Source organism: Pan troglodytes, chromosome 2 (genome assembly GCF_028858775.2).
Source record: "Pan troglodytes isolate AG18354 chromosome 2, NHGRI_mPanTro3-v2.0_pri, whole genome shotgun sequence".
NCBI lineage: Eukaryota > Metazoa > Chordata > Mammalia > Primates > Hominidae > Pan > Pan troglodytes.
The window spans coordinates 17483863-17510532 of record NC_086015.1 but is presented as its reverse complement, the minus strand read 5'-3'; the positions used below and the strand labels follow the sequence as shown (position 1 = coordinate 17510532).

The window sequence follows — 26670 nt, the reverse complement described above, 5'->3', positions numbered from 1 at the left end:
CTGCCCTGCCAGGGCCCCCTCCCACTGTGCAGCAGAGCCACCATCACAGCCCAGCTGTGCCTGCCCACCCATTCCCAGGCTGTCCCAGACCCCAGCCCAGTGACCTTATCACCCTGGGATCCTAGACCCTTCTCTGTCCAGAGTAAACCCCCACCCCCACCCCACCCCCCTGCCAAGTGTGAGGCAGCTGAGAACTTTTACTTTGGGATCTGGCAGAGCTGGATTCAAGCCTGGCTCTACCACTGTTGAGATCTGCTGGGAGGTGTGGCCTGGGGCAAATTTCTCACCCCTGCCAAGCCTCAGTTTCCTCATCTGTGAAATGGGAATCATTACCAACTCCACAGGACTCAGAAATGGAATAACACACTAGCATTTATTGAGCAGCTACCCATGTCAGGCCTTGCGCTACAAGAACTTTCCATTTTCATTTCCTTTCACCCCTAGGAGGTAGGGATTCTTTGCCTCCAGCACACACAGCAGCCTAGGCCAATCAAGCCTCTAGGATTCTCTAGGAACAGAAGCTCAACAGTGACAAACCATGTCTGTGGCTGAGCCCCAGAAGTCGCTGGCCTGTGTTGGGTGTGAACGGATGTTAGGTGCCTCGAGTCAGCGACAGAGACCAACGGCAAGGGTAGGGATCTCAGAGTGCATTGTTAGAGCCTCGGGGTCTGGTCCAGGAGGCCAGCATTGTTGACATTTTGTGATCTTGGAACCCTTCTCCCTGCAGCAGAGGGAGCATTAGGGAGGCCGGGAGACAGTGGGAGCACCCCCTCACTGTAATGAACACAAGTCCCGTAGGGGGCTGATGGAGCAGGGCCACCTCAATGGACCCACTTTCCCTCCCCAGCCCCTGATTTGATCAGGGCCACAGCTGCTGGCTAGCAGGGGTGGATGCTCCCCCGCCCACTTCCTGGAGGTCCCTGAATGTCCCCATGAGTAGGGCTGAGGAACAGGCCAGAGGTCTGGCCCACCTGGGGGCCCTGGGCATGGAGAAGGATTGGGGCCCAGGCACTTTGGTGAGGCCAGTGGAGGCCACAGTCCCACCCAGGGCCCTGCCCCGGCTACCTATGTTCATAATCCCCAGGCCAGGATAGAGATCCTCGCTGCCCTCTCTCCAGGAACCCCTGCCCCGCCTCACCAGTGTCTGGGTCCCTCCCTGGGCCTGGGTTCCTGCAGGACCTGGCTTGGGCACCACCCTGCATCCCTGATTTCCACCTGTGAGCCTGGCCTGCCCATGTCCCCCACCCTTCTTCTGCCCCCTCCCCACCTGGGTCAGCGGCCCCCTGGAGGCGACAGGGCTGAGGCCCGTCCTTGCGCTAAGAATTCCTCCCCCAAAACCTGCCCCTTGCACTGAACAGGCAAGACTACTGCTAAGGCAGTGATCTGGGTGCCGCAGGCCTTCCCCACCTTCACCCCCACAGAAGGGCCTGGGGAGGCAGGTCCAGACCTTGCTTTATTGAGGGGGAACTCCAGATGAGGGAACCCACCTGTACCCCTTCCTGACCGCCCCTCACATCCAGGCCCAGGGTTCCCACCTGCTGCCTGGGAACCAGGCCCACCTGGAGGCCTAGCTCCAGCACCTCCTGGGCCATCCACACCAGCGCCTATAGCTCTTCAGCTCAGGGGCAAAGAGGGCAGCAAATCCCATGACCAAGGGGAGGGAGGGAGGCCCAGTCAGGATGCAGGCCTAGTCAGGATGGAGGTGGAAGCTTCCTCACTCTGACCTGGGTCTGCTGTTCTCAAAACCAGAACACCCCAAGCCCAGGGCCCTCGCTGTGCCTGGGACCTAGCCTGTCCTCTCCGATTCTCAGTTAACTGCCTGCCTCCCTGGACCTATGGGCTGGTGACTTCGTGTGGGTCCCCCTGGGACACAGGCTCTGCCTTCTGCCCCCACCCATAGAGGCCTCAAGCCCTTCTGGCTTCCAGCAGGGAAAAGTAGAGGAAGGGCCAGCTCCAGGCCCCAGCCAGGGATGGCCCTGCCCCTCCATGCTCACTGAAGGCTGCCTCCACCACCCCATGAGGTTAGAAAACAAAAAGCACTAAGGGGCGGATAGGCGGGACCACGTGACAGGCAGGGCAGTGAGGGTCAGGGCACTGCAGGGGGAAGCAGCGGTGTGTCTGAGTTCTGTGCGGAGACGCTGGGTGACTCAGGCCCAATGAGCCCCAGGCCAAACAGATTAAGTATGGAGTCAGCAATGATGCGGGCTGTGCGCTTCTGGTACCCGCCTGAGGTCACCATAAGGATGGGCACCCGGCGGCCACGGACCATCCGGAACACCAGCTCATCCCGCTTCACGATGCCCTGTTAGGGGAAGAGGAGGGTGACTCAGGCAGGCCAGACCCCCATGGTGTCAGGAAGTCCTGCTGCAGGGCTAGCCCTGCTCCAAACTGCTGTTGCTTCAGCCCATCTCCTCCCTGACATGAGGCCGCCCACCTTTCCTGCTGCTGCTGAGTCCATAGAGCAGACCCTCCCGCGGCCCCAAGGGTCAGGACGTACCGCTGGGCTGATGGACAGCCCCCCAAGGCGGTCCCCCTCGAGGATGTCGGTGCCTGCATTGTATACCACCACGTCGGGCAGGTGCTCCTGGAGGGATTTCTTGATGTTCCTCTCCACCTTATCCAGGTACTCATCATCCTCTGTGCCCCACTCCAGCTCCACCTTCCGCCTGATGGCCTCTGGGAGAGAGACATGGATGGCCTCAATTTATAGAGAAGGGAAACTGAGGCTCAGGACAAGACTGTGGACACCAGGCAAGACTGGAAACTGGTCTGTCAGATTCAGCACTGCTCGGCCTCATTCCACCCAAAACTAAGGTGAAAAGAGCACCAAGAGCTGCAAAAAGGGGGACTCAAAGGAGAGAAGGGGCACTGAAGCTGAGACACTGCCCTGGGGGTGTGGAGATCTGTGTCGGCAATGTCAGATTTCACTGCCTCCTTTGGGTCTTGCCTACACACATGGACACCCTGCCCTGCCCTTAAGCCCAGGCTCAGCACATGTGAGGTTCTGTTCAGAAATTGGTTCCTTGGGCCATACTAGCTGCTGACTTATCCACACCAGACTCATCGCGACTGGTGCAAAAATGTCCCCTACCTGCAAAGGTGGCAGCCCTGTTTTTAAATCTCATCTGAGAGTCTCTGCCTTTTGATTGATGAGTTTAATGCATTTTCATCTTAACGATTATACATGAATTTCTTTCTTTCTTTCTTTCTTTCTTTCTTTCTTTCTTTCTTTTGAGATGGAGTTTCGCTCTTGTTGCCCAAGCTGGAGTGCAATGGCGTGATCTCGGCTTACCGAAACTTCCGCCTCCCAGGTTCAAGCAATTCTCCTGTCTCAGCCTCCTGAGTAGCTGGGATTACAGGCATGCACCACATCCAGCTAATTTTGTATTTTTAGTAGAGATGGGGTTTCTCCATGTTGGTCAGGCTGGTCTCAAACTCCCGACCTCAGGTGATCCGCCCACTTCAGCCTCCCAAAGTGCTGGGATTACAGGCGTGAGCCACCACGCCCAGCCTATGTGAATTTATTTCTTATTTCGTATTTTCAAATTTATCCTATTTTTCTTTTTTTTCTTTCATTCTTTCCTGTTTTTTGCCAGACAGATGCATGTTTATTGTAAGGGTTATGTGATCTTGGGTGGGTCGAGTGACTTCTCCAGGTCTCGGTTTCCTCATCTGTAAAATGGAAAGGATCACCTCACAGGGATGCTATGAACGACTGCAGTGGCTTCTGCAGGGCCTAGCAGACAGGAGACACTCAGGAGAGAGCCTCATCCACAAGGACACACCCGAGATGAGGGTAGGGGCAGCAGCTTACGCTTGGCAAAGCGGTCCCCGGGGTAGATGTGGCGGTTGTAGACATCCATGATGTACACACGCTTGTCGTCCATGAAGTCTCGCTCATGCCCATTGCCCTGTGGGGAGGTCACAGTAGCCGCTCTCGGGTAGGTGCCCTAGGCAAGGCTGGGGCTCTGCCACCCACCCACCCCTCAGGAAACTCCCCATTTGCCAGGGCAGCACGGCCTGCTCTCGGGGGCAGCAGGTCTCATGACTGTTAAGGGGTAGAGCTGGGATTCAACCTTAAAACCAGGCCCCGACACCTTCTAGCACGGGCTTGAGCAAGCCCAGCGCTCTTAGGTTCCCTATCAGAGGAAGAAATCCCGCTCTGCCACCCTCTCAAGTCTGTGGTGGGACTGGTTGGGATCAGGGATGTGAAAAGCAAACTGTAAAGGACTGTCCACATGTGACCTGGCTCAGGAGTTCGGGGTCACAAGAACCCAAGGCAGGGCCCCAACTAGCACAAAGCCACAGCAGTAATGGTGCAGGGGGGTGCCTTCCGGAGCCCACTGGGTCCCCTCCCTGTCTGACCAGAGGCACTGGCCTCATTAGGGGTCCTGAGGAGGAGGTAACCCTCTGCTTTGACACTTTCCTCCCTAGGCACCGAGTTCTTAAATGGTGACCCCAGGTGCCCGAGCCAAGCCATGTGTGTGGGCATCTGCCTGAGGGGCAGGTGGCCAGTACTCAGCAGCTCTGGGCAGGGGGCAGTGCCCCAAATTATTCATAAGCAATGGGGACCCACAGCAGAGCTCTGCACATGAGAGCAGTCCCATCAGAGTGGGCTTCAGGAAGAGCCTCATGTGGGGGCAGTCAGGAGGAGGGAGGGAGGACCCTCGGGAGCAATGAGGAGGACCCGCTGTCCTGGACAGAGTGACAAAGACAGACCCTGCATTTGTAGCCCGAGAGACAGAAGACAGAAGCCGTGAGAGCCGTGGGGACATGAGGAGGGAGACTCTCCTGCCCCGGGAAGATTCTGGAACTGGGGGTGGCAGGTCCCCTAAGAGTCCAGCCCCTGCAGGGCACTCACCTGATGGGCATCAAGATCAATGATGGTAGCCCTGGAGATGCCCTCCACACGCTCAAACAGAAACTGCCAGGGAGGAGAGGGTAGACATGAGGACCTGGGGCGGCCAGAGGACCCAGCCCTACAGCAACTCCCAGCTGGCTGGCGAGGGGTGGGGAGGGGGGCCTAATGCTTGTGGGTAATCAGGCCACCCAGCAAATATGTCACTTGCCAGGGAGAGCTGTGCAGCTCCAGCTGTGGGGCTCCATGTGTGCATGCAGGAGGTGGTCAGGGAAGGCTCCCTGGAGGAGGGGGCATGTCCTGTGCCCTGAAGGGTCATAGGTCAGGAGATAAGTGGGTCACTCAGGCCCTGGATTTTCCCAGATTCCCTAGGAAATGTGTAGGGGTTAAGGAGAGAATCCCCACAGCCCTGGGACTTCAGTCCCCAACTTCTGCCTCATCCTACAAGGCCAAGTCCTAAATGCCCCCTCTTCCAGGAAGCCTTCGTTCCCTCCTCCCCAGGAAGGTCTCCTGTGCTTCCCCCTTCTCCTAATGGCCTGCCTCCCCCCATCAGTCTATGTGCCCCATGAGAGCAGGCACACATAGGAACAGGTCGGTCAGTTCCTGATGCCCAGCACAAGGCCAGGCACAGAGTGGCAGGGGAGTTGCGGGGCCCCACAGACCAGAGGCCAGCACCAATTCTGCCCCTGCTATTTGCATGCCCTCACCTCTGTGGGCCCCTGTCTGTCTGTGAGGATTCAGGGAGTAAGTCCTGGAGCACAGCGCGGGTTGGAGCATGCAGAAGTGCCAGGTGCTATCAGCACCATCATTCTTTCCACTCCCTACTCCCTTTGCCAGCCATGCCCTTCTTCCTACAACTTAATATGTGGCTATACAGCAGATCCTGACCCTCTCTAGTCCCCTGGCTCTGTGGGAGGCTGGAATAACTCCCTTCCACCACAGGCAACCCTTCTAAGCAACATGGAAGAGGAGCAAGTGTCAGATCTGGATTCAGTTCCAGCCTGGCTGAGCAACCCAAACAAGCCCCCTCCCTGCTCCAGCATAGGCCCCTTGTCTATAATTCAGGGTGAGAACAGTCAATTTGGAGCTATGGGGAGGATTCCAGGAGGGCTCTTGGAGGCGAGACCCCACTTGCTCATAGACACACCTTGATGGCGAGCGTGATGTCCGCATAGGCACAGAAGCCCCCGCCACGGTCGCTGGAGCAGTGGTGGAAGCCACCCCCTGCGGAAGGGCAGAGAGCGGTGCTGCTCAGAGCCAGGCTCCCAGGCTCAGTCCAGGAGCTCCTCCATCCCTTCACCTCCCCCAGCATCCTCCCTGCTCAGCTCTCAGGAACCTGTGCCTCGGACTCTGGGTTGGCAAACTAAGCTGAGTGCTGGGGCATGTCACCATCCCCAGGCCAGAAGGCAGCCACATCTTCAGGGTGTCCCCAGCAAGTCCTCAGTGCCACTCACACCCCTAAGCAACAGATAGCTCATCATTCCAGAAGCAGAAAGCTGCTCCTTGTCCCCACTAAGCTGGGCCTGGCTCCATGTGGCTCCCCACTCCAGGAAGGAGTGGTGGTATGGGGGCCAGGCGGATTCTGCCAGTGGCCAAAGCGGGTGGTCAGGAAGGGCACCCTCTGCTGGTCATGACTGCCTACAGCCACGAGGAGGGCCCTAGAGCCCGGGATCCATCACCCCTCAACCCTGAGACACAGCCTCAGAGCCCTAGGGCCCATAGAGACCCCCTCCCCTGCAGCCCCTGGGATGGCCTGAATTGCAGAGGCCCTCTGAAATTGAGCCCAACAACTGCTCCGTCAGACAGTGTGCAGCTGGCCCCATGGATACCAGGAACTCGCCTCTCCCACCCCCCAGGAGGCTACTGTTGGCTCCTAATGATGAGAAGACAGCCACAGTGAACACCTGACTGAGCAACTGAGCTTGCTGAAGACTCCCTCCAGCCCGAGGAGGGGCATTAGTATCATCATCCCCATTTTACAGATGAGGAGACTGACCCACAGAGGAAGTCAGCAACTTGCCCAGGGTCACACAGCCAGGTAATGGCAGAACCAGGATCAAACCCAGGGTGGATCAGGATCCAGGCTCTTAACCTCTACCAGGCAGTAACACCTGCCATGGGGAGGGCCATCCAGGCCCTCCTCGGAACCCTGCTGTAGACACGCAGGGCACAGATCACTCCCGGGTTTGTGCAGCAGAGTACCATAACATCATTACTATGCCAGACTGAATGCTAGGCACTTGGTAATACCAAGATGGAAGAGACCCAGCCCCTGCAGAGTGGGGCTCCCCTCAACTGTGCAGTGGCCCAAGGTGGACTCTCCCCTGCAGAGTTCAGAGCCAAAGGCTGGGGGACCCTGCTTTAGGGCTCTACACGATCCAGTACGCATCTTTCCATGTCCATTTCCTCATCAGTGAGACAGGCCTGACAATTATGCCCAGCTCAAATAAGAGTCTGGGTGAAGGCCGGGCGTGGTGGCTCATGTCTGTAATCTTAGCACTTTGGGAGGCCGAGGCGGGCGTATCACCTGAGGTCGGGAGTTCAAGACCCAGCCTGACCAACATGGAGAAACCCTGTCTCTACTAAAAATACAAAATTAGCCGGGCATGGTGGTGCATGCCTGTAATCTCAGCTACTCAGGAGGCTGAGGCGGGAGAATTGTTTGAACCTGGGAGGCGGAGGTTGCGGTGAGCCGAGATCGCGCCATTGCACTCCAGCCTGGGCAACAAGAGCGAAACTACGTCTCGAAAAAGAAAAAAAGAGCCTGGTGAAAAAGAGCTTTGTAAATTGTCAAGTGCTGTGCCTCCAGGAGGGACAATGACAGGGACAAGGGAGACTCTCGTGCAGCCCTCCCATGAGCCAATCTTGTGGGAGATTCAAAGGGGCTGGGGAGCACGGGCCCTCTGGACCCTTGAGAAGGTGGTGGTATTGACCCCGGATGTGCCCACCCAACCCAACATGACCAAGCCTCTGTGGGCTGTCCTGGGCCCCAGGACACAGGTGGAGTCCTTCAGGGAAGACACAAGGCAGGCTTCAGACCATGCTGAGCTGCCCAAGGATGGCACACGCTCTCTGGAAGGGAGGAAGCTCCCTGCCACTGGAAGTACGCAAAGAGGGGGCTGGGGAACCACCCGGGGACCTCCTTAGACAAGGATCCCACGTCAGATGGAGGCACTGGTCAGTCTCTCCCAGGTACCTAGGAGGCTACACATCAACCTCCAGGCCACTCCACAAGGAGGCTAGGGTGACTTGGGAAAACCAGAGCTTCTGAATTCACAGCTGCCACCTCCAGGATCCTCCCGCCCTCCCCCAGCCCCCTTTCAGGCCAGTTCCACCAAGCCGGGCTGGACATTCCCCAGGACATTCCCAGCACTCACCCACGTTGATGGCCCAGCCTCGCTCCACAGCCAGCTTCCCCGCCTTTGGAGACAAGCAGAGGGTGAGGGGGCGCAGGCAGCCGATCCATCAATCATTCATTCACTGATTCATGCACTCATTCCATAAACACTGCTTCTAGCCAGCTCTGGGGGAAGGATGAGCTGAGCTACAAGGCAGGGGTATAGAAGGAACTCCCTACCCCAAGCAACAGTCCAGGAAGTAAGTGCCAGCTTGGCTGGCATATGAGATGTACAGTGCATAAGCACCTTTGCAATTGTGCAAGGAAACTGGAAAAAATAAAAGTACTTATCATCCATCACATATGAGCTGACAATAATTTTGATATGGCTTTCAAAGGGAAAATAGGCAAAGTTTTGCTCACAGAAATACAGTAGACTGGGCCAGGCGCAGTGGCTCACACCTGTAATCCCAGCACTTTGGGAGGCCGAGGCAGGCGGATCACTTGAGGTCAGGAGTTCAAGACCAGCCTCGCCAACATGGTGAAACCCCGTCTCTACTAAAAATACAAAAATTAGCCAGGTGGAGTGGCGTGTGCCTGTAATCCCAGCTACTCGGGAGGCTGAGGCAGGAGAATCACTTGAACCCAGGAGGCAGAGGTTGCAGTGAGCCAAGGTCACACCACTGCACTCCAGCCTGGAGGACAGAGTGAGACTCTGTCTCAAAAAAAAACAAACAAGCAAAAAAAGAAATATAGTAGACTAAATACTGAAATCTTCCAGGAAATCATAGTTTTGGGGATGGGCAGTAATATTCTACTAAGCTAAAGAAAAAAGTACAAATTTACAAACATAACAGAACTGTAGGGGATTAGTAGGTAGTGATCCAGGGCTGGTTTAGATCCTCATACATTTGCATGTGAAACATTCCTCTATCTCCAAATAACTAGGCAGTCTGTGGCACTTTTTTTTTTTAAAAACCACACACACAATGTGAAACCTAATTTTGCTGTGGGGATTCTTTGTTGCCACACCCACAGTGGGGGAGACGTGGAGGCTTATTCATCACTGAAGTCATGGAGGATCAGTTCTCCATCTTAATTTTGGGTGCATTAGGGCTGGGCATGGTGGCTCAAAGCCTGTAATCCCAGTACTTTGGGAGGCCAAGGTGAGTGGATCATTTGAGGTCAGGAGTTCAAGACCAGCCTGGCCAACATGGTAAAACCCCGTCTCTACTAAAAATACAAAAATTAGCCAGGCATGGTGGCGAACACCTGTAGTCCCAGCTACTCAGGAGCCTGAGGCAAGAGAATCGCTTGAACCTAGGAGGCAGAGGTTGCAGTGAGCCAAGATCACACCACTGCACTCCAGCCTGGGCGACAGAGCGAGACTCTACTCAAAAAAAAAAAAAAGAAAGAAAGAAAAAACTGGTGAGGGGGTGTGCATTAGAGCCATAGTGCTAGGATATCCGCTTTGGTGGGTGGAGAGATATATTATATACTAGCAATTACGGTAACAAATAGGAGGTCATAGGAGAAGGAACGATGGGAAGAGAATTCTAATGTCCCAAGATGGGGAAAAAAGGCTTTTGGAGAAAGGGTCATTGTTGCCGAGCCTTGAGGAATATTTAGGATTCTGTTCAACTACTAAGTGGGAGGAGGGCATTCCAGGGCAAAGGAGGTGAGAAGGACCCTGGGGTGTGGGGGCCCCTAGCCCAGCCATGCCCCCCCACCCCACCTACCATTATGGTTCCTCCTGTCTGGGTCCGAAGGGGCCTCAGCACCTTCCTCTGCACAAGGAAGTTGGGGAGGAAGATAACGGGGGGGATTTCTGTGATGGTAGCAACAGCAAAGGACCACTGCGGAAAAAGACACGGGCTGTTGGCCTCCGCTGCCCCACCTTGAGGCAACCCGTGAGAAATTGGTTCCCCGGGAAATGCCTTGAGGACAGTTTCCAGGTGCCCTTGGATGAACTCCCTGGTCAAGCACACTTCCTTTGGTAGAAATCAGAGCCAGAGCCACAACCCTACCAGGCTCCTGACAAGCTCTGGGCTCAGGAAAGAGCAGTTTACACAATGCATTTCTTAAAGCTAGTTGGCCAGGGTTCCTCAGCGTTCTGAGGCCCTTGGCTGCCCTCTTGTGCCCAGAACAGGAGGTGCAGAGGGCTCCAAGTCAGCAGTGCAGGTCTAGGACTGCTTTGGCATAACAAATTAGTCTAGACCACCCACTGTACAGAAAGGGACACTGAGGCCTAGGCAGCGAGGATCTTCCCAAGGCCACACAATGAGTCACTGACAGAGCTGGGACGGGAGCCCTGGCCTCTTGCTCCCTCGCACTGCATTGCCTCTTCGTCCATTGGGAATCGGACCTTCCTGGCAAAAGGGATGCACTGCCCTCATCTCCAGCAGCTGAGGCTGGGGGGTCTAGGGTACCTGAAAGGTATCTGCACTAAGATCAGGACAGAGTGTGCCCTGTGACCTCCAAGTCCACCAGGTAAACATCCATGGCACTGGCTGCCCAGCTGCACCCAAACCCCAAGCCATCTCCTGGCTGAAAACGCATCCCTGCTCCCCACCCACGCGAGGCAAAGCCACTCACTTTGTAAATATTTACTAAGTGCCTGCTAGGTGCCCCAGGTGGGCACTGGAGGGCCCATTCTCATGCCAGGACACTTGCAGACACTTATTTGCAGTGTGATGAGTGTGGCGATGAAGAGGAGAACTGGGTGGGGGTTATTAGAGAGGCTTTCTGGGGGTGGTGGCATTTGCAGGAGGTGAAGAGTGAATAGGAGTTATCCAGATGCAGAGGTCAAGGGAAAAAGGTATCTGTGGGCAGAGAAGTGAGTCCATGATCCAGAGAAGGTGGGTGCAGCTGGAACAGGGCAGGCTGAGCTTATCACACAGGGCCTGGTCTGCTAGCACAGGCTCACACATTGTCGTCAGGGCAGTAGGGAACCATAGATGATGCTGTCCCAAGCTGCACTAGCTGCAGCAAGGAGAACCAATTAGGGGAACAGGAATAGAGAAGTAGCAGCCCTAGGGAGGAAGCATGAGATAAGAAGGGTCTGGGGTGGTAAGAGGAGCAGGTATTAGCAGGCAGCATGCAGGGACAAGGGGTAGAGGGCCCGGTGTCGGGTCTGGGGCCTGTGAGGGTAATGGCACTTGGAGGTGAACCTGAAGCAGGGTACAGAGGCGGCACTAGGTTCTGCTCTCTATGGGCCAAGTCAGCCCCTGGGGCAGCCAGGTGAGACAGCTGAGGTTTAAGTGAGACTAGAGCTCAGAACAGGGGTGGGAGAGTGGGAGGTGAAGGGCTGGGTTGGGACTGCAGGCTTCCCATGCTGAAGGGCAAGGCCCAGAGAGAGAACCCCTGGGGACGATCAAGGGCTTCCCTGGGACAGGGTGAGATGTGGAAAGACCTAAGGTGCAGTGCTCAGGAGGCCAGGTGGAGAGAGGGTGGCTGGAAGGAGCAGGTGGAGGGAGGCACCAAGCTGCAGACATTCCATGAGAGGAAAGTGGGAAGTGTGGCCATTGCATTCACCAACCAGGAGGAGGAGTTTTAGGATGGGAGAAACACGAGCATGTTCAATGACAGACAGCAGGCAGCAGGCAGGGAGAGGGTGGCCAGGGATGGGTGTGATGGCAGAGGGGTGACGAACCTCAGAGGGCCAGGAGGTGCTGTAGCCAGGCCACTCAGGGCCAGACAAAAGGCAGGACACACCCTAAGTCAGGCCCCAGGAGGGGCCTCATGGCTTAGGCCCTGGCCACCAGGGGAGGCTTCTGTCATAGTCCTGGGGGTGCCAGGCACCCAGCCTGCCCACACTGCTGGGGAATGCCCATGGCCACCAGCCCAGGCCGGCAAGGGTGGCTGAAGGCAGGGGAAGCTGGCATCACTCCCTCACTCTGGTAGAGAAGGCAGTGAGCAGGGTCCCACTCATGGTCGGGAAGGAGAGGTGCCCACGGGGCACCACTTCCACAAGCCCAGGCCCTCTGGCGGTAACATGGAGGCATCACAGGGCCTGGGAAGGGGTGGGAGTGTAAGAGCTGGGACCAGCACAGCCAGACAGCTGCAGGACACACCCATGAGTGTATGTATGTGTGTGTGTGTGTCTTGTGTATACATGTGTGCACAGGTATGTCCGTGTGTGTGTGTGTGTGTGTGTGTGTGCGTGTGCGTATGTTGCGGGACAGACCCAGAGAAAGGAAGGTCCCTGCCTGAGGTCATCAGCTCCTCTGGTTCACCACACTCATCCCACTGCCCGGCACAGGCCCCGCGTGTGGCTGGCATGGAACCATGGTTTTCCATGAACGAATGAGCAAACAAATGAGCCGCTGAAGGAGCACATGGAGTCACAGCCTCCCTCCCTCCCTGGGAAGCCAGCAGGGTACACAGACTGGAAGACAATGCAGCTGAGAGCCCAGCATGGACACAAACCACGAGAAAGGCATTCTCTCGTGTGCTCCACAGCCACGGGTCTCGCACAGCACTCCTCGAGGAGGCTTCCACCGGCAAGTCGTTTGGGAAGCACGGCTTATGCCGCCTGCCTCCTGGAGATTCGCAGCACACCCTAGCATGCTAAAGGCTCTGAGAAGTTCTGCAGCAAATATTCCATTCTAACTTTGCTCCCCCCAGATGTCAGAAGATCTGCCTGCCCTCTTTGCTTTTTAAGTCTCACACACTAACCTTCTGCAAAACTGCAGTGGCATGGGACACACTTGGGAACCTCAAAGAGGTTCCTTGGTATCCTCCACAGATTGGACCTGACCTGGTCCAGGGGCCAGGTGCAGCCACCAAGGAGCATGCACGGGACTTGGCCAGCAGGACCAGCCCCCACAGGAGAAAGTATGTGTGTTTGCTGTGCCAACGTTGGCGAGACGAGCCCCTCAGCGGAGCAGCAGACTTCGGGCAGCGAAGAGGAGGCTGGCACTTGGGCCTTCTCCTGGTGCAGCAGTGGTTTCTGCACAAGGCAGTGATGCGGTTGCCAACACCCTAGACCAGCACCATCCAATCCAGTGGCTGCCAGCCACAGGTGGCTACTTACGAGTGACTGTAAATTCATCAAAATTTTAAAAATTCAAGTTTGGTTCCTCAGTTACACTCTCCATATTTCAAGAGCCACATGCGGCCAGTGGCGACTGGACTGCACAGAGCAGGTCTGAGCATTTCCATCATTGCAGAAGGTTCCACAGGGCAGCACCGCTCTAGGAAAAACCACCCATCAGTGGCCAAGGTGAGAAATAAACAGAGTGGGTGGGGCGGACTAGTGGCGGGTCCCTGGGTGAGGGGAGGAGAGGGAAGAGGGCCTGGGCTAGAGCAGGCTCTGTGTGGTCAGAGGAGGTGGCAGGTAGGAGGAGCTCAGGGCACCACCAGGTGACATCTGGAGATTCACTTTCTGACCAACACTTCCAGGGATAGCCCCCGAGGGAGCTGTGGGTGGGGCAGGTGGGGGTTGCTGCACTGCTGACAGATACCTTCTCTGGGACATGCAGCACGCCACGGTGGGACTGCCCAGATCCAGCAGGTCAGGCTCTCTGATAGTCTTGCCCTGGGCAAGGGCACTGTGGGCGAGGCTAGGACTGGGGTGGACAGGCTCAGAAGTTCCCCAAACTGGTCCAAGTCTGGGTTCTGCCACTGGCTATGTGAATTTAGAATTCACTTCTCTGTGCCTCTGTCTCATCTATAAAACAAGGCTTTGGATGAGGACTTAGAGGTGGAAACCAGTCAGAGAGGCCTGTCCTTACCATCTAATCTAAAATCCCCCCACCCAGCCAGGCTTGGTGGCTTACACCTGTAATCCCAGAACTTTGGGAGGCCGAGGTGGGCGGATTACTTGAGGTCCAGAGTTCGCGACCAGCCTGGCCAACATGGTGAAATCTGGTGTCCATTAAAAACACAAAAATTAGCCGGGCATGGTGGCAGGTGCCTGTAATCCCAGCTACTCAGGAGGCGAGGGAGGAGAATCTCTTCAACCCAAGGGGTGGAGGTTGCAGTGAGCCAAGATCGCACCACTGCACTCCAGCCTGGGTGACAGAGTGAAACTCTGTCTCAAAAAAATAAAATAAAATACTCCCACCTGGGGCCCTCTGGAGCCCACACCTTGGCTTCATCTTCCCAGATAGCACTTCTCTCCCTGAGGCTACAGACTGTCCCGATTAGCATCTATCTCCCTCAAAAGGATGCCAGCTCCAGGAGGACAGCACGCGTCTGCTCACTGCTGTGCAGACAGTGCTGAGGCCATGCCTGGCACACAGTAGGTGCTGGCCATGCATGCCGTTGATCCCCTTTTCTGGCTGGTGCACCAGAGCCCTTCTCCTGACAGAAGCCACCTCACCTGCATCATCCCAGGAGAGCCATGACTGACAAGGGCCTCAAACAGCCAGGCCACATGCTTCTGGGCAGGGCAACCCTGTGGTGACATTCACGCCCCAGAGATCTCCATGGAATCAGGCTGAGGCCACACTTCCAAATCCACATCTGTGCTCAGCTGCTCACTCTGCCCGCTCCCCACTGCCTGTGCCTCTTGCAGGTTTCATCTGAAATCGCCTGCACCATCTCAGACTCTGCTTCTAGGGATGTGGTTCTCAGACCAGCAGCATCCACAGCACTTGAGAATGTATTAGAAATGCAGATTCCCAGTCTCTACCCAAGATAACGTGGATCAGAAACTCTGGGAGGGGCCCAGTCATCTGCTGGAACAAGCCCTCCAGGTGTTTCAGATACTTGCTCGGGTTTAAGAGCCACCATTCTAGGGAACCCAACCTAAGGCAGTGCTGGGTGAATGAGCACACTATGTGAGCATGGGAGGTCTGTCCCAGACTGACGCCACCACTCGCCAAAGGGCATGGCCTGCATGTAGCCAGCTATCAGGGCCCCCATACCTCGTCAGCCTCTGTGGGACTCCACAGAGAGCAGGACATGACTGGGGCTGCCCGTATCTCTGGGACCTACTGCCCCATCCACTCAGCTCCACAAGCCTTCACCTTCCAGACACCTGGTTTCCTCAGGCGGACCCGCTGCCCTCAGGTTCAAACCAAGAACTGCTCTCAGGGAAGAGCTAGGCTGTAACCCCTCTAGGGTCCCCACTGCTTGCTTTAGGTGGGTCCTTTCTACCAGTAGAAGGGGAGCAAAAGCAGAGAAGGGGAAAACACGATCTCTCAGTTGATGCACAAAAAGCCTTTGACAAAAGTCAATAGCCTTTTGTGATAAAATCACTCAACAAACTAAGAACAGAAGGGAACTCCCTCAACATGATAAAAGGCGTTAAAAAATTTAACCCCACAGCTGACATTATACTCAACGGTAAAAGATTGAAAGCCCTCTGTCTAAGATCAGGAACAAGACAAAGATGCCTGCTCCACTACTGCTATTTAACATAGTACTGGAAGTTCCAATCAGAGGAATTAGGCAAGAAAAATAAATAAAAGCCATCCAAATTGGAAAGGAAGCTACCTCTCTTCACAGACGGTATGATGTTATATATAGAGGATCCTAAAGAATACGAATACACACACACACACACACACACACACACACACACACACACACACAACTATTAAAGCTAAGAAACAGGCCAGGCGCAGTGGCTCATGCCTGTAATACCAGCACTTTGGGAGGCCGAGGTGGGCGGATCACGAGGTCAAGAGATCGAGACCACCCTGGCCAACATGGCGAAACCCCATCTCTACTAAAAATACAAAAATTAGCTGGGCATGGTGGCGTGCACCTGCAGTCCCAGCTACTTGGGAGGCTGAGGCAGAAGAATCGCTTGAACCTGGGAGGCGGAGGTTGCAGTGAGCTGAGATCATGCCACTGCACTCCAGCCTGGTGACAGAGAGAGACTCCGTCTAAAAAAAAAAAAAAAAAAAAAAATGCTAAGAAACAAATTCAGCAAAGTTGTAGGATACAAGATCAACACAAAAAAATCAGTTGGATTTCTATACAACTGATTATTGTATATACCAGCAATGAACTATCTTAAAAGGAAATTCAAACAATTTCATTTATAATAACATCAAAAAGAATAAAATGCATGGGAATAGATTTAACCAAGAGGTGCAAGATTTGTCCATTGAAAGCTACAAAACATTGCTGAAAGAAATTAAAGACATAAATAAATGGAAAGACATCCCATGTTCATGGATTGAAAGACCGAATATTGTTAAGATGGCAAAACTCCCCAAAGCAATTTACTCAATGCAATTCCTGTCAAAATCCCAATGGCCTTTTTTGCAAAAAATGGAAGTTGATGCTATAATTCACATGGAATCTCAAGGGACCTCAAACAGCCAAAACAATCTTGAAAAAAAACAAAGTTGGCTGGGCACAGTGGCTCATGCCTGTAATCCCAGCACTTTGGGAGGCAGAGGCGGGCAGATCATGAGGTCAGGAGTTTGAGACCAACCTGACCAACATGGTGAGACCTCATCTCTACTAAAAATAGAAAAATTAGCTGGGCGTGGTGCCGGGCGCCTGTAATCCCAGCTACTCGGGAGGCTGAGGCAGGAGAATCACCTGAAACTGGAAGGCGGAGGTTGCAGTGAGCCGAGATTGCGCCATTGCACTCCAGCATAGGCGACAAAACGAGACTGCATCTCAAAAAAAAAAAGAACAAAGTTGGAGGCCTCACAATTCAGAATTTCAAAATTTGGTCCAAAGCCACAATAACCACAGTAAGCCACAGTAACAATACCAAAATAGTGTGGTATTGACATAAGAACAGACATATAGAGCAAATGAATAGAATTGGCTGGGCGCAGTGGCTCACACATGCCTGTAATCCCAGTACTTTGAGAGGCTGAGGTGAGCAAATCACTTGAGGTCACGAATTCGGGACCAGCCTAGCCAACATGGTGAAACCCCATCTCTACCAAGAAACATAAAAATTAGCCAGGCATGGTGGCACACGCCTGTAGTCCCAGCTACCCGGGAGGCTGAGATGGTAGAATCGCTTGAACCCAGGAGACGGAGGTTGCAGTGAGCCGAGATGGAGCCACTGTACTCCAGCCTGGGCTGTCGAAAGAATGCAACCCTTTCTTAAGCAAACAAACCAAAAAAATGAATAGAATTGAGAGTCTAGAAATAAATCCATACATCTACGGCCAGTTGATTTTCTACAAAGGTACCAAGACCATTCAACAGGGGAAAAACAGCCTAACAAATGGTGCTGGGAGAACTGGATATCTGAGTACAAAACAATGAAGTTGGACTTGCCTCACACATATATAAAAATTAACTCAAAATTTATCAAGGCCTAAATATAAGTGAAAACTATAAAACTCTTAGAAGAAAACACATGTGGTAAACCTTCATGACCTTGGGTTTGGCAATGGATTCTTAGATATGACACCTAAAGAAAAGGAAAAAAAGATAAATTGGACTTCAGCAAAACTAAAATTTTTGTACATCAAAGGACACTATCAAAAAAAAGACAACCCACAGAACGGGAGGAGTTATTTACAAATTATATAATATCCAGAATATATAAAGAACCCTACAACTCAACAAAAAGACAAGCCAATTTTTAAAATGGGCAAAGGACTTGAATAAACATTTCTCCAAATGAGATACACAAACAGCCAATCAGCACATGAAAAGATCCTCGGTGTTAATTAGCCATTAGGGAAATGCAAATTAAAACCATGAGATACCACTTCACATCCAGTAAGATGGCCACACTGGGGAAAAAAAAAAAAAAACACCAGAAAATAACAAGCATTGAAAAGGATGTAGAGAAACTGGGACCCTGGTACATTACTGGTGGAAATGGTGCAGCCCCCGTGGAGATCACCTTGATGGTTCTTCAGAAAACTAAACAGAATTACCATGTGACCCAGTAATTCTACTCCTAGGTGTATACCCCAAATAACTGAAAACAGGTATTCTAATAAATACTCGTATGCACATGTCCACAGCAACACTACTCACAATAGCCAAGAGGCCTATAAACTAATGAATGGATAAAAAAAATGTAGTGTTTTACAATGGAATATCATTCCGCTGTGAAAAGGAATGAAGTACTGATACATGCTACAACACAACACAGATGAACGTTGAAAACGCTGTGCTTAGTGAGATAAGCCAGACACAAAAGGTCACACATTGTATGATTCCATTTATATGAAATATCCAGGATAGGCAAATCCATAGAGACAGAATGCAGGTGAGTGATTACCAAGGGGACTTGGGGGGATAAACGGGGAGCAAGTGTTTAAAGGACACAGGGTTTCCTTTTGGAGTGATGAAAATGTTTGGAACTAGAGATGATGGTTGCAGCACTTTGTGAATGGACTAAAGGCCACTGAACTGTACAGTTTAAAGTGGTTAATGGCGAATTTTGTTATGTAAATTTTACCACAATTAAAAAAAATTTTTTTTTAAAGGAGAGAGGAGCCCCTCAGGGAAGAGAAGAGAGAGTTGGAGACCAAGAGGAGCTCACTCCCCTGGAGACTCTCCAGGGTCCCTCCAGGTGCTCCATGGAGCTATGGTCTGTGTCTCCTTCTCTCCACACTGTACTGGAACTCATGACAGATAGTTCTGCCCTGGGATCTTTGCACTTGCTGTTTCTTCTGCTTGGAATGCCCTTCCCCAGATGACCACATCACCTACTCCCTCACTCCCTTCCCACATGTCACCTGTGATCACAGGTAGTAAGCCCTTTCCTGACTCCTGATTTAAAACTGCCATCCTCTCACCAGCTCTCCCCACCCCCTTTCCTGCTGTCCCTTCCTTTCTTCACGACACTCAGCACCATCTAACATATTATCTCATTACTTAATTATTACGTTTATTGTCTGACTCTCCCACCTAAATGCCAGCTCCAGCAGGAAAGGGATGTGGTCTGTTGCTCCATCCCATCCCTGCAGCACCTAGATCACAGAGTGGTGCCCTCTGAGCACTTGCTGGATCCACGTGTCCTGAGCACTGTCCAGTGCAGAGTGCACAGGGGCAGGATGTCAGTGCCCAGCACTAACCCACACTCCATGGCAAACTGTCACCCGAGAATCAACCAAAGGCAAGAGCCCAGTGCTGGGGCGCTGGGGAGCTCAACAGCTACCCTCAGAGGGGCCAACCCTGGACCTTGCACACAGCAGGAGCTTGATAAACATGGGTTTCCCTGAATTGACATCTTGCAAACGTCCAGCTCCTGCTTCTCCTTCAGTGCCCTGTTTATTAAGTATCAAAGGCCACACGAGTGCAGAGTCAGGCATGAGCCCCAGGCAGGGGTTGGGGGTAGAATGGGATGAGGCAGGGGAGACGGTGGATGTTACACAGCACACACAGAATGACCAGGGAAAAGCAGCCTGAGAAACCTGAAGGACTCTCTAGGGCACTCTCTGGGCGCCCACAGCAGAGGAAGGAGAAAAGAAACATTGCAGACATCTGCAGGGAGGTGGGAGATGTTCCTGAGCTGCAGCCCTAGGTGCCAGATGATGTCTGAAACGGGCTTGGGTCCCACCTGGGCAGCAAGGGCATGTCACACCATATCACCCTCCTGCTGAAAACCCTCTCGTGACTGTCCAAGGTCCCTGGAACAACATATACACTCCTCCCACGGCCTGCAAGACCTTGTGTGGCCTGGGGCTCTGGCCTCCCTAACTGCACCGTGTACGAGCCACAATGTTTTATTCCCTTCCATCCGGCCTCCCAAGCATTCTTCTCCCCTTTGGAAGATCAAGTCCCCTCCAACCTCCAGGCCTGGGATTCTGAAACATTCTTCCTTCAAAGCTATACATGAGGGCCAGGAGCAGAGGCTCATGCCTGTAATCCCAGCACTTTGGGAGGCCGAGGCAGATGGATTGCTTGAGGTCAGGAGTTCAAGACCAGCCTGGCCAACATGGTGAAAACTCCGTCTCTACTAAAAATACAAAAATTAGCCAGGCGTGGTGGCGGGTGCCTGTAATCCTAGCTACTTGGGAGACTGAGGCAGGAGAATCGCTTGAACCAAGAGGCAGAGGTTGCTGTGAGCTGAGATCGCACCACTGTACTCGAGCCTGGGCAACAAAGCGAGATTCCTTCTCAAAAAAAAAAAAAACTCTACATGAGTATCACCTGCTCCTTTGTTTAGTCTCAACTCAAACATCACCTCCTCTGTGAGGCCCTCCCTGACCATCCAATTACCCTCTATTTTTCACTTTCTTCATAGCCCTTGGTGCTCTCTAAAATGCTCTTGGGTGGTTGCTTCCTTAATTTTAATCTTCCACGACTCAAATGCAAATCCATGGTGGCAGAGAGCCCTGCTGTCTTATTCTCTCTGTACTCGGCACACAGTTGGCGTTCAATACAGATGTGTTGAATGACTGACTACTTCTTCATCTTTTTTTTTTTTTTTTTTGAGATGGAGTTTCGCTCTTGTTGCCCAAGCTGGAGTGCAATGGCGCAATCTCGGCTCACTGCAACCTCTACCTCCCAGGTTCAAGTGATTTTCCTGCCTCAGCCTCCCAAGTAGCTGGGATTACAGGCATGCACTACCATGCCTGGCTAATTTTGTATTTTTAGTAGAGACAGGGTTTCTCCATGTTGGCCAGGCTGATCTCAAACTTCCGACCTCAAGTGATCCGCCCGCCTCGTTCTCCCAAAGTGCTGGGATTACAGGCATGAGTCACCGCACCCGGCCTACTTCTTCATCTTAATAGGTGCCGTAGAAACCATCATGTTTCTCCTTTTGTTCTGACTGCCAGGGAACTCCAAGCCAAATATGCAGCTGGATCACCATCTTGGTTAACTTTTTCAGTGGACATACCTGAATTCTCCTCCTACCCTCGACCTCAGTTTTCTACTTGGGACTCTACCTGTTAATACTTTTATTATTTTTTTTAAGAGACAGTCTCACTCTGTCATACCAGCTGGAGTGCAGTGGTGCAATCATAGCTCACTACAGCTTCAAACTCCTGGGCTCAAGGTCTCCTGCCTCAGGCTCCCAAGTAGCTAGGACTACAAGTGCATGCCACTACACCCAGCTATTTTGTATTATTATATATCACATAGTAAGCTGCTTTCAGGCTTTTGGGGGACCAAGGCCAGGCATGCAGCCTGCCCAACACAGTTCCCCTGAAGGCCCCTCAAATGGGTGGGGCCCTGGAACCTAGGCCCCCCACCCCCAGCCTGGTTCGCTCACACCATTCTGTTTTGGTTTCTCCCTGCCCCAGCTGAGCGCCTCCTGTCCCTTCCTTCCCCTCACCCTCGGGACTCTGGCAGGCATGTCCTCCTGGCCCAGCCCTAGGCTGTGGACTGTGACCACGCATGCCTGGGCCCCAGGAAACCAGGGCAGCCAAGCACTGGGCTTCCTGCCAAGGCCTCACACCCCTCTCTCTCCCAGGAGGCAGGTTTCAACCTCTTCCTGGTAATCTTTCATGTGCTCACACTGTCGTGGCCCTATCTAGAATTCTCACACCTCAGGCTGCGGTTGGGGAGCAGGGAGGCAGCAGCCCTGACTGGGAACCTAGAAGACTGGACTGGATGACCTGCCAGGGGTCTCCCCAAGGCCCGGCCAACTTCCCAGGTGACCTTGAGCACAGCCTCTTTCTGGACCTAGGCTTTTCCACCTGTGGAGCAGAGGGGCCTGCTGGCCTCAGGCATCCACTGTGGCTCTGAGTCTAAGGTGAGCTCAGCCAGGGAGCCTGGGGGTCGGGGCTCCCACGCTCTTGGGGCAGATAACCTGAGGCATCCCTGACCCCACCCCCACCAAGGCAGGCTGGCGGTACCAGATTCCAATGCAAGCCCCTGCCCCAACCTCCCCTCTGTTCCCACAAAGAGCACTGAACTGAATGCCTCAGCCCTCAGAACTTCAGCCACTAATAGGAGCTGTGTCCTTCTCTGGAAAGAGGTCACAAGCAGGCGCCAGTGTGGCCAGTTTGGTCTACAGGTGGGCTTTTACAATCTTATAATGAGTGCCACATTAAGAAATCAGGGCCCGGTGTGGTGGCTCACGCCTATAATTCCAGCGACTTCGGAGGCTGAGGCAGAAAAATTGTTTGAACCCGGGAGGCGGAGGTTACAGTGAGCTGAGATCGTGCCACTGCACTCCAGCCTGCTCAACAAGAGCGAGACTCAGTCTCAAAAAAAAAATCAGGAAATGTCACTTAATAATCTGGATTCCTGGCTTCTCTTTGAAGACCAGGTGCTCTGGCCATGCTGGGCCCACAGTGGAGCTGAGTAGCAGCCCCTTGGGAAGGGGCAGGAGTTCACCCCAGACTCTACCACCGGCCCTCCCACTTGTTTCTCTTCTCTGCTGAGCCCTGAGGGTTTCAAATTAGTTTTTAGACCAACAATTTTCAACAAAACTTCAGCAGAAGTACTTAGACCAGAGTCTTAAACTTCAGCCCAATATAAAAAAATAGGGTGGGTGCGGTAGCTCACGCCTGTAATCCCAGCACTTTGGGAGGCCGAGGTGGGCAGATGACCTGAGTTCAGGAGTTCGAGACCAGCTTGGCCAACACGGCAAAACCACATCTCTACTAAAATACAAAAAAAATTAGCCAGGCACGGTGGCACGCGCCTGTAATCCTAGCTACTCACTCAGGAGGGTGAGACAGGATAATTGCTTGAACCCGGAAGGCAGAGGTTGCAATGAGCCGAGATCACATCACTGCACTCCAGCCTGGGCGACAGAGTGAGACTCCATTTCAAAAACAAAAACCAACAAAAAAATGAACAAACAAACAAACAAAATAGACCAAAGTGAAAGAGCTATGTATGGTTGGAGGACAGGGGCTGGGGGTCTCTGAGGCGTGTCGACAGAGCACAGCTTGAAAGTCATAATGTAGAAGCCTAAAATTCTATGAAGGCTTTCATACGCCCTGGAGAAGGGGAGGACACCACCCTCAGAGTGGCCTGGCCCAAACTGAGGTCTGCCTTTTTATGACCTCTCTCCTTCTCTTGGGGACCACAGACTCCCATGTTCCTCCAACACTAGGGACATGAATGGGTGCCCTGTGAGACTTTGCTTCCCCAGGCTGAGCCACCTCCTGCCTCTGGCCACTCCTGGCCAGCAGCCCCCTGCCCCAGGCCCGCAGCCCCCCAGGCCCGACATCCTGTACCTTGAGCTCATTAAGATAGCGCCTCGTGTGCACCACCAGCAGGTCCTCCTCCGAGGCCTCCCGCGCCTCCACCAGCATGCTGTCAGACAGAAGCTTCTCTTCTGAAACCACAGAGGGAGCACCCTGCTTCCCCACTGACCTCAAGGCCAGGGCCAGCCCCAGACCCTCCCACAGGCTGCAGACTTGGCCTGTGGCAGCCCCTGCCCCAGGGGTAGGTAGGCACTGCTGGCTTGTGGGCCTTCTGAGAAGGGGTAGCCTCCCCAGCCACTGTGGACAGTAGCCAGTCCCTCTGGCCAGGGAGCAATGAACATTGTACACACAGCGATCCCCATGTTTCCCAAGCCACTGATAGTCACAAGGAGAGCTCAGGTGTGCCAGACAACCTTCAGGAGCAGGTGGCACAAGGGTCAGGGATGTTGACCCTCAGAGTGAGAAAAACTCTTCTTAGGAATTCCCCCTCCACCTTCCCCCCGCCCTTTTTTTTTTTTTTTTTTTTTAATTCATTTAAAGAGACAGGGTCTTGGCCAGGTGTGGTGGTTCACGCCTGTAATCCCAGCACTTTGGGAGGTTGAGGCAGGTGGATTGCTTGAGCCCAGGAGTTCAAGACCAGCCTAGACAACATAGTGAGACTGCATCTCTACAAAATATCAAAAAAATGAGGTGGGAGGATCACTTAAGCCAGGGAGGTTGAGGCGGCAATGAGCCTTGATTCCGCCACTGCACTCTAGCCTGGGTGATGGGAGTGAGACCCTGTCTCAATAAATAAATAAACAAATAAATAAATGCAAGACAAGGTCTTGCTCTGTAGCCCAGGCTGGAGTGCAGTGGCACAAGCATAGCTCACTGCACCCTCGAACTTCTGGGCTCAAGTGATCCTCCTGCCTCAGCATTTCAAGTAGCTAGGACTATAGGTGCATACCACCACCCCCAGCTAAGTTTTTTATTTTCATTTTGTAGAAACAGGATCTTGCTATGTTGCCCAAGCTGGTCTCAAACTCCCGGCCTCAAGTGATCCCCTAGCCTTGGCCTCCCAGAGTGCTGGGATTACAGGCACGAGCCACTGCGCCCGGCCTCCCTCCACCTTCTGATGATATTACAGGAGGCTCAGTGTGGCATGGCCTCGCAACACCTGCCTGTGCTTTGCTCATCTTCCATTCAAACCACCAATCAGTCTCACAGCCTGCAGGCAATAGTAACCAGCCTGGATTGAATTATACTGTTGTTTTCATTGCATTTACTTTTTTACCATGACCTATTTATGGCAAGTGAAACTGCCTTTTCCCATTTTGATGACATAATGTTTCCTTTTAAAACAAGTTTAAGTGAATTTCCCACCTAAATCAGGCCCCTTGATTACAAACCACAGTTAAAACGATGTGCTCTTCGAAGCATCATTTTGCTCAAGGGGATGAGCCCTAAAGGTAGGGCGCCTGGAGCTCTCAGTTCCAAACCCAACTCCGCCTCTTGTAACTGTGTTGCTTCAGCCACTAATGGGAGCTGTATCCTTCCCTGGAAAGAGGTCACAAGCAGGCAGCCAGTGTGCCCAGTTCGGTCTACAGGTGGGCTTTTACAATCTTATAATGAGTGCCACATTAAGAAATCAGGGCTGGGTGTGGTGGCTCACGCCTGTAATTCCAGCTACTTGGGAGGCTGAGGCAGAAAAATTGTTTGAACCTGAAAGGCGGAGGTTACAGTGAGCTCCTGAGCCTCTGCTGTGATTGTGGTGCCTACCCCCAGGGCTGCTGTGAGGACTGGACTGGAATTGGGTGCGCATGTTTCCTAATCATTCTAGGACACAATTTCCCCCATCTGTAATCAAGGGAGGTGCGGTGGAGGTGCTCTACCTCCTGACTCTCTGAACCTTAGGAAATGGACTCCTCCAAGCTTCACCTTCCCTGTGCCCATCAGTAATCAGCTACCTTTCCACTAGGCCTCTTGGGCAGAGGCAGGACTTAGGCCCACAGGATGGGGAGCCAGGGAGAGTCTGAGTCAGGGACATCATATCGTGCTTAGGAGTCTGTGTTGGAAAAATCATTTTGGGCGGAAGCATGGGTGGAAGGCCGTCCGAGGGCTGAAACTGAAGATGGGAGAGAGCCTGAGGCTTATGTTGGGGATGAGGACGGAGAGGACAGGTGGGTTGGAGGAAGCAGATGAGAGTCCATGGGGGACCTTCCATACCTTTTAGGAAATTGATCACTTTGCCCCATTTTCCGGCATCAAAGGGATGCAGCTTCTCCAGGCCCATGAAGGTGATGTTGTAGCGCGGCGAGTACACGATTGGCCAGCGTGTCTCTGGCACATGCTGGTACAGCTGGGTTGTGTGTAGCCTACCGTGTGGAAAAAGACAGACGCACAGCTGGGGCAGCCTCGGCAGAAAGCAGCTCCCTCCCGAGCCCGCCTGGACTGACCCACCAGCCATTGCCCAGCACCACTCAAGGGCCGCTCAACAACAGCTGCTTAAACTGGCTGCCTTTCCCCGAACCCAATTCCAATCCAGTCCTCACAGCAGCCCTGGGGGTAGGCACCACAATCGCACCAGAGGCTCAGAGAGCAGACCAGGTGTGCCCAAGGTCACAGTGCAGGTCTGTGGAGAAGCAGGCGTGCACTCAGGTGTGTCTGGCTGCAAGGCCTCCGCGCATCACCTCTGCACTGTTATAAATGCCCCCACAGCTGTGTGGCACAAGGCTTCGGCTGCAAAATGTGTGGCTGTTGTGAGGACTCAGAGAATGCAGCTGAGGAGCTGAGCACAGTAAGCACTCAGAAACGCAAGTCGGGACCCAACTGGAGCCAGGGCGGGGGGCGGGGATCCCCTGACCCCGCTGCGCTGCTAACCCTTCCCATCACACCCTGGCAGTCGTCACCCAGAGACAGAAATCCGCCCCAGTGGCTGTCTCCGTGGGGGCGTCCGCGTAGCCAGGGGGCTGGGCAGCGCAGACGTCAGACCCGCGCACATCGCCCGACCGCTCCGGGTCCGGGCCCGGGCCCGCGGCCGGCGCGCGTCCCTCGGGCCACCGAGCAGGGGCGCGGGGCTGGCCTGGCGCGCCGGGAGGGCCTGGAAACACCCGTCCCGAGCGCCCCTCACCCCTCACCCGCAAATCTGGGCCCTTACCTGGCGCGCCCGCCCGGCCGTCCCCGCCCTCGCCCTAGCGCGCCCGCCCACCGGGACCCCTGGGAGCCCACCCCCGCCCTCGCCCCGCGGCACTCACATCCCGGGGCCGGCCCTCCCAAAGCTGGCCGCAGCTCCGCGACCGGGCGGGGCGGGGCGGGGCGCGGGTGGGGCCAGCCCAGGACACGCCCCCGGGCTTAGCCGCGTCCTCTGGGGGCAGAACTCTGGCCGATTTGGCCCGCCCCGCCAGTGTTGCGACACAGAGAGCCTGCCTGCAGGAAGGCCACCCCCAACGCCCATCAAGCCCGAAGTCCCGCCTCCGCAGGCAAATACCCGGTGG

At 53.9% G+C, this 26670-nt stretch overlaps 1 protein-coding gene across 7 annotated transcripts; it reads right to left on the bottom strand.

Moving 5' to 3' along the window:
• Window positions 1–354: 354 nt before the first annotated feature.
• HDAC11 (histone deacetylase 11) lies at window positions 355–26670 on the bottom strand. 7 transcript variants are annotated; one of them, XM_063806617.1, is made up of 11 exons: window positions 26431–26565; window positions 25403–25551; window positions 24586–24733; window positions 23225–23325; window positions 9935–10051; window positions 8236–8278; window positions 6006–6082; window positions 4862–4924; window positions 3815–3911; window positions 2498–2676; window positions 355–2302 (listed from the first exon to the last, which is right to left on the bottom strand). In XM_063806617.1, the coding sequence occupies exons 3-11, from the start codon at window positions 24617–24619 to the stop codon at window positions 2087–2089; spliced, it is 927 nt and encodes a 308-aa protein (XP_063662687.1). In that variant the 5' UTR covers window positions 24620–24733; window positions 25403–25551; window positions 26431–26565; the 3' UTR covers window positions 355–2086. The 7 variants fall into 7 exon arrangements, with proteins under 7 accessions (XP_063662687.1, XP_054537500.1, XP_016796007.2 ...); XM_054681525.2 differs by lacking the exon at window positions 26431–26565 and adding an exon at window positions 25761–26083; XM_016940518.2 differs by lacking the exon at window positions 24586–24733 and having other exon boundaries at window positions 26431–26670.